The sequence below is a fragment of the Protobothrops mucrosquamatus genome, unplaced genomic scaffold (assembly GCF_001527695.2).
Source record: "Protobothrops mucrosquamatus isolate PMUCROS unplaced genomic scaffold, P.Mucros_1.0 scaffold135, whole genome shotgun sequence".
NCBI lineage: Eukaryota > Metazoa > Chordata > Lepidosauria > Squamata > Viperidae > Protobothrops > Protobothrops mucrosquamatus.
The window spans coordinates 143467-151637 of record NW_015386502.1 but is presented as its reverse complement, the minus strand read 5'-3'; the positions used below and the strand labels follow the sequence as shown (position 1 = coordinate 151637).

Genomic DNA, 8171 nt, shown 5'->3' with positions numbered 1-8171 from the left:
ATATATATATATATATATATATATATATATATATATATATATATATATATATATATATATATATATATATTACACTTAATGACAAAACCTAGCCTTTATAAAAACAAATTTTAGAGATGTTTAGGAACATCTGGATTTATTGAAGTTAAAAATGGATGAGAATAATGAACACTATTAAAAATCAATTCAACTATGCAAGCTTTTGTGACTATTTTCAATAGGGGTCTCTAAATCCATAGCAAAAAATAAAAATCCATGAGCAGAACTATTCACATTACTTTTCATATCCTACTAAGTTTCAAATTAGTTTATCCTATTGTGGAAAAGCCGGTAAAATACCAGACTCGGACAGAATATGTAAGCAACTTTTATTTTTTCTTCAAGATTACTTATTGTTCTCTTGGAAATAACCCAAGATAGTATGTAAACAATTTTTAATGCTGATCAGTGAGTTAAAATAGTCTGTTCAGCTTCTGTTTGTGAGTCAGAACAGTGGCACCAATATCTTAAATCACATTCATTTTACTGTACATTACTCTTGTGCAAGTAATAAAGGCTTTACCTATGACCACAGCTACATACACGTAGCAAAGAGGGCTAACAGCTATAACTTTTTAAAGAAATTAAGCTGATAGAATTATATTCTATCACCTCAAAAAGCCAGCAGCATTTTTCTACATAGTGAAGATGTATTTGGCAGAAGCCTTTTAACACCTTTTATATCAGCCATGCAATAGAAAGAACCTTAGAGATGTTGCATAAATTAGAACACAGAGCAGTCTGTACATTTCTGAAGTCAAGAATGAAACTCCTGATCCTCTGAATGGCTGTGATGTTTTTAAGTTTAAAGCTCTATAAAACTAGAGCTGACTATTGTTTATGTGCATGCATACAGATATATACAGATATATATATATATATATGCACACATTTTAAAATAAAGACTTTCTGTTTCAATTTCATTCTGGCCGATCTCTGAGGGCAAAATAAATAAGTAGAGAAAGTAAAAGTTTTTGCATATCTTTGTGGAAGAACAGAACTGCCTTTTAAAAAGATTTCCAGAAAAACTGCTGTACAGAAGAGACGGCTTATGTACAACTAACTGCAATTTAGTTGCTCCAGCCTATCTGAAAAAAAATGAAAGCTTCACTTTTATGAGTCTTACTCTTGTCCAAATCCTTCTGTCTCCTCAATTGCAAAAAGCAATTTTTCTTTCAGCTGTTCATAGCTTTTATAAGGCGGTAAATCTAAACGATTAAAACTGCAGAGAAAAAAGAAAGAAAATGTTTATTTTCTATTTTATTCTATCTCATAAGATCGCATCATTAGTTTAATGGTGCAATAATTTATCATTTTACATCTTAAGTACTATCAGCTCTCACATTTTAACATTTCTCTCCACTGATCCAAACAATATCAAGAAAATTCTGAAATGTGCATTACAGATTAGCAATTTCCACAGTTTTCATAGCTCAGAAGTATATATTTCTTGGCCAAACAAGTATAGTGTTATCGACAGAGCTTCCTCTGCTTATTTGTTCTTGTATTTTTCACTTACCATGCACAGAGAAACATTTTGTCTGGCTGGCTTTAAAAACCTACCTCTGGTACAGAAAAAGATTGTTTTAAATCTATCTCTTGATAACTGCACAAAAGAACAACTTTGGTGCAGATTACTGTATATCTCTAAATATGACAATGCCTGGCACTTGAAAGAGCTCAATAGAATATATACAGTATAGCAAAAAAAATAGATCACTTTTCTGTTTTAACTCACCACGTGTGACTTCTTGGTAACCAGGTTTCCTTCCCAACCTTTTCAACACAGAATTTCTGAGGACCGTTGCTTCCTGAAAAGAAAGAAAAAATCCTTTTTGTAGTAACCACGAAGAACTTAATGACATTTTAATATTTCAGAGAAAGTGTTGCTTTATAAGATACTACTTAAGAATTATTTACACTGATTAGTTACCCATGAGCTCTGCAAATCCTCCCAGCGGTAACCGGCAAGTACCAGTGACAAATTGCATCAGTCTCATACGGACTTCATTGTCAGCTTCTTTTATGAACTATAAACAGATGTAAAAGAAGTATTCTGAAATACCAGCTAATTAAGAATTAATTATTTTTGTTATTACACTTGTCTCAACTTTTTCTACTAAAGTAAACAGAATGCAAAATGCAGGAGAGTTGTGTAACACAAACAAAACACCCCATCAAAGAATTGAATACCATTAACAACATATCTGTACAATATAAACCTCACATAACCCAGGAATACACTACATAATAATGCAGTTACAACACATATCTCACAAAAATAAAAAAAATAGCTCCCTGATAAATATCTGCAGAACTAAGATTATCTTATTATATTATACAATTTTATATTGATCTTTATTTATTTGACCTGTTTTCTAAGTTGTTGTTGGGGATTTAGCATTTCAGATGTCAAATATGCTGTAGTGTGTGCATGACTTATGTGATGGTTTCCTCTTGCCAACAAGTACTGATACTATAAATATAATTTACATTTAAGGTATAGATGATGGCAGTCACACAGGGAAAACTGTGCGCCTTCTTAAGTTCATCTTTTCTTTGTTTCTTTGTTCCCCTTTTGATATTATCATTTCAGCAGCTGGAAATTGCAATTCTATTTTTTCTTTTTGGCAGTCAGCCAAGGAGAAAAAAGTAAAACAAAGTAAACTTTTAAATATTAGCAGAAGGACACTGTCCAACTTCTTGTCTGCCTGCAAGCCTAGGTTCAGGCACACATGACAAATTTACAAAAGAATATTTATTTTAAAATATTTTTAAATTAGCTCTTTAATGGGCTGACTGGAATTATTTTTTTATTCTTATTATTCAAACAGGTAACTTATTAAAAGAGTTGTGTGAAAGATAAAAAAAAGTCCCATCCTCACCTTTCATCAGAATAGATATTCTAAGGAGAAAGCTTCCAAATTTGGAGGGTCAATAGATGGACAACAAAGGCTTAAAGTTTTCAGCCTAGAGTTTGTCCAGATACTTGCAGCTCTAAAAAGTTGTCCTGTATCTAGTGTTTCATAAAGCCAACTATCTTAATACTGTTTTAGTTTAGGATCTGAGTTTAGTACAAAATGGGTCAGGAAAACATTTCATGTTTGAAACAAAATACAGGTATGCATGTATTCATGCATTCCCCTAATTTCTTACAAGTGCTTTAAATATAAACCCTAATTCTGACTGGTTCTGAGGTAAAATATTAATCCTTATTTTAAAAATATATTTTTATAGTTGAAAAATATAGCCAAGGTATTTTTAAAAGCTGTCAAGATGAGCCTAGAGAAAGTTTTAATTGGGACATTGGGTTCACAGCCCAAGTGAACCCAATTTTCAATATTTTTGGAACAGATTAGGAAACACATTCATATGTTCTTTAAGTAGAAAATAAAATTTATTGCTCTGTCCAAATGCTTCCATGCTTGATGTCTTCACTTTGAAAAGAAATTAACATTCAATTCCATCACTACAAAGCAGAGTTGGAAGCTTGAAGAAACCCTTTGGCAATCTTTTCACTATGACACTCGGAGACAGTAAATTGAGAATACAAGATTATTTCAGAAAAATGGGAAATATCAATTGCATTGAAGAAAATCACCTAAATCTTTGGGGACTTCTGAAAATTACTATAGTAATCATACATCATGCACATATGAAAAATTCTTGCAGATATCAGGAATTTAAAAATTTTACTTTATTTGAGAATTTTTTAAAAAAATATCCCATGGTCACCCATTTTATGTTTGCTGATTCTCTGAACAAATAAAGTATTTATACCTGCCAGAACCACATTATTTGTTTGCTATTTCTTGTATAATGGCGATAAACAGTGTTTCTTTGCCAGTCGGCCATATCGACCTCTTGCATACCACAAAGCATAACCTAGAAAAGGTCACAAAATTTAAGATAACATTAGCTTGAGTTTTTTGAAATATAAATTAAAATATTTTTCAATATACTATTTTTAGCACTTCAAGATCTATCTGCTTTGCTTATTTACTGAATACGGATATAGCTGTCTACTTGTATTAATCCTCTTTGTAATATTTTAATTTAGAAGAATTTTATCCACTACAGCTGAAAAATCCCACCTCCAGTTCTTTTTCATCAAAATACTGTAACCATTGAAGAGGAACAACTTCATTGAATCCATCCAGGAAAGCTTTGGTTTGTTCTTGTACTCCTCGTGAAAATCGCCACTCTGCCATTAAACTAAAACAGAAGAAATTTTATAACTCTGAAAATAACATTCTTTATTTTAAAGCATATTATAACAATTTGAATAAACCCCCAAGACTCCAGAATTATTATTTTTTAAGACTGCATTCATAGCATTACTGATTATGTGCCATCAAGAGGGGGTTAATTCTTAGCAAGCATAGAAGTGAGATTTTCTCCATTGCAGTTTGCCCTTAACCTGGTCCTTCAAGTCTTCCAACATTGCACTATTGTTCCAATGTATCCCATATTAATATTAGTTCTTTGATCAACGTAATCTGACCATTAACAATAAAAATTTACAGCCGGAGCTCTAGCTATAAAAACAGAATTTAGGGCCACATGAAAAACTGGGCTACCCAACTTGTATATATTATATACATATACTATATAGAATCGCTATGCAGAAGAGCTGCACTCATTTGGGGCTATTCTATATTTTGGGCAATTCCTTTTTCACAAAGTCTTGGGATAAAGAAAATCCTTTTTGTCCTCTCACATATAGTTCTTAAAGTCCATCACGCTTTGGCATTGAGAAAATGCCAAAAATTATACAAAACATTTTTAATATAGAATACTATGTATAAAACAAATCTATCCTCCTTTATTTTACTCTATCCCCCTACCCAATATATTCTTCTTTGTTTTCTTCAGTGACAAGTAAATTTGATCCTCCTGATTTCAGCTCATGTGAAGTAACCTTTCCTAGCAGCTCCATGTCAACACAGAAGTACATTTCTAAATTACATTCTTCTATATTGTTGTCCCTAAGAGAGAGAGGTTTAAAAAAAAAGAGAGATTAATCAAATATGTTCACTTTATTTTGGCACAAAAAACTGTGAACATCCGAAAAGATTTACAAACCTTATCCAAATTAGAGAATTATAAAACTCAGTGTCAATAGATTCCAAATCTTTTATTGTGAGTTTCTTATTTAGCATGCGCTTGTAGAATGGCAGGGAAAACCCAGTATCAATGAATTTGCCATGAAACAATGCCTGTTGAAGATTTAAAAAGTCAATGTAGTATTTGATATAGACAATTTTAACTATTAACTAGAAAACTTTTATAGAAAATAGTACATCTGATAAAAACAGTGTACTGAATAACTCAAAATGGATTCTTTCTAGTTGTAAGTAGAATGACATATATGGATTATGTGTGGAAGAAAGCTTAAACAGAATAGGAAACAAGAACAAGAACTACTAAAGGAAGCCTTGACAACAATTACCCTGACAGGTGATATTTCAGATGTAGCTTCAGAACATAGTCATATAGCCAGTATCATGAATAGAATAGAATAGAATAGAATAGAATAATGGCCGTGGACTTCACATTCCAAGTCAACACTCTACATAATAATGCTCTAAACATACATCTGGTTAAATACCAATAATGTTAAACGAGAAAGAAACCTAACCAAAAGAAAATAACCTATAGCAGGTAGGAGGAACTAAAGAAGTAATTTTAAATAAGTAAACACTTAAATGCAGTTAAGGGATCTACCCTAGCTCTATTCTAACTTTAGAAAATATCTAAATTTGTTTGTGTACCCAGAGGACCCATCTAAATCCAACTGTTCCAGTCTGCATTAATAAATCTCGGTCCTGTTCCAACAAATAAGTTATTTTTTATCTCTTTGGGTGGTGGATAGGGCAACTTTCCTAAATTTATTTGTTAGATTTATATAATCTCTGTCCTTCAGGAGCTCAAGGCAGCCTATCCACTTCCCCTCTCCTCCTATTTCTTCTCATAACAACCATCCTCTAACCAGAAAGAGAACAGCTTAGATTCATTTAGAGAGCTTCCATGAATGAGAGTACACTAAAACCTGAATATCTTCACTTTAACATTTTTCCCTAATACATCCATTGTGGTATGCCCATTTTAAATTGCAATACACTGAAGACACTGAATAATCTGAAGAACTGTCTTTATATCAGACATAGTCCAATTAGTGTGAATGATGTCATCTCACTTATAAATCATCAGAAAAATGTTATCTATACTAAATATGTATGGAAGCATGCAGATTAGAACATAATTCTCAGTATGCTGGAAATAAAAGCAGAGCACATACATTTCCATAATCAGATACTTTGCCTGGATCTTTCTATTAACTTAAGGCAGAAAAAAGTGTTAAAGTATCTATCATGTTACATTATTAAAACCTACATCTCCGTGTTTATATTAAAATACCTATTTACATTTATATTGGTATTGGTAATTATACATAAAAATACATAAAATCATGATTTCCCCCAAGTACATACAGATTAATATGTACTTATGAATATATAAACATGCATGATAATCCTAAGGATCAAGTACATCCAGAGGAAAAAAGTTCACATCTTTGATAATTGGATTTATTTACTATTAGAAAGTAACACTCAGCTAGATACAATTTTTAATAACAACGAAGAATTCAGATACTTGAAATAAACTTTAATATTTAAACCAAGATTTCTCTTCTCAAGGAAAACATAACTTGCTCCCTCAATCTCTCCATATTCCAGTCTTTTGAGTTTTTTTATTGCCCATCTCAGCACCTATTCCTATTACTCTGAATCTTTATTGTCCCAAGAGCTAGACAAAGCACTAGTGTGTACTTTAGTATTTTATGAAGAAAGTCCCTGCAAAATTTTGTGAAAAGCATTACTGTGATTTGGGAACAATATTTTTACTTTGCGAAAATAAAGAAAATAAGTTATTAGAGATGCATTCAAAATACTATAATAAATCAGACTAAAGTACATACATTAAACTAGCAAATTTACAATCTGACCATAAGTGCTTGTCTTAAAATGTTGCCTATATCACAGACACGAAGGATCTATCAAATAAATAACTTCCTTCATGTTTTTCCTGTATATTCAATAACTCTGTAGTGGATATACACTGTAATCTTAAATGTTTGTATCTCTTGTTCTGTACCAGCTTTATTATTTGAATTTCCCTATCTTGATTATCCCTAGATTCCATTCTTAAATCTCTGAGGATTTCTAGCTGTTCTTCCCACCATTTCCTTCAGAATTTTCTTTCTCCTCCCATAACCTAAAATACTGAAATAGCCCTTCCCTCCCCTTTCTAGGTGGTACTGATGGGATGCCATTTCAGTTACCTGGGCATGATTGCCCATTACTATGTGCAAGGCTATATTAACTCTCCTGCTTATGATAAAGGATATTTATTCCCTTGTCTGGTAAGCACTGATGGTACAAAACTCATGAATGGAGGTGGGGTAGAAAGTGACGTCCATTTACTATGGACCATTCAAAATAGTCTTTGTCTAGTCTAAAATTTTATGTACCTAAATATGCTCACCTGCTACTCTATTTCTCCCACTTTTTCTGCTACAAGCTTGTACTTTCCAGAAATACATGCCAGTTAGTTTTTTAGGCAGAAATACAATCATTCACAAGAACTGCATGTCAGAACTGTTTAGTCATTCTGTTCATCATGTCTGTTTCTTAAGGTATTAACCAATAAAAAAAACCTGTTGTTTCTTTTTGTCAAAATCTTCAATAAATGTCTTATATTTTCTCTGAGGTAGATCAACATATGAGATCTGATAATACCAAAAAAGGGTTTTTAAAAAGACAATCTGTTAAGATTTGTTGAATGAGGCATTGACAAAAGGCTCCACCTGCTCTTTTACATATTTTCCTTCTTTATTTAGGCTCCTTTAGGATGCTTTCAAGTAAGATGGGTGGATTTATGCTTCAACTTGGACGAAGCTGATAGCAACAATTTCCTTCCACATCTCTATAGAAATATGATACTTACTTTATTCTTCATCATGAAGAATTATTTCTGAAAATAGTAGTAATTGAAATATTTCACTGAGGATTTCTTTCCCCCTCTATATAATCATAATTCAGGTTTTTCGTTTCTCTTGTCTAACTAAA

General features: G+C 31.9%; 1 protein-coding gene across 1 annotated transcript in view; it reads right to left on the bottom strand.

Annotated features, from left to right (window-relative positions):
• Positions 1–89: 89 nt before the first annotated feature.
• WWP1 (WW domain containing E3 ubiquitin protein ligase 1) overlaps positions 90–8171 on the bottom strand; it is a 37220-nt gene continuing 29138 nt past the window's right edge. Inside the window, exons 17-23 of the mRNA XM_015813095.1 lie at positions 5125–5258; positions 4887–5027; positions 4134–4254; positions 3820–3924; positions 1973–2069; positions 1778–1850; positions 90–1261 (exon numbers count right to left, since the gene is read on the bottom strand). Of these exons, the coding sequence (XP_015668581.1) occupies positions 1162–1261; positions 1778–1850; positions 1973–2069; positions 3820–3924; positions 4134–4254; positions 4887–5027; positions 5125–5258 (771 nt within the window). The 3' untranslated portion in view covers positions 90–1161. The remainder of the gene's footprint in view (positions 1262–1777; positions 1851–1972; positions 2070–3819; positions 3925–4133; positions 4255–4886; positions 5028–5124; positions 5259–8171) is intronic.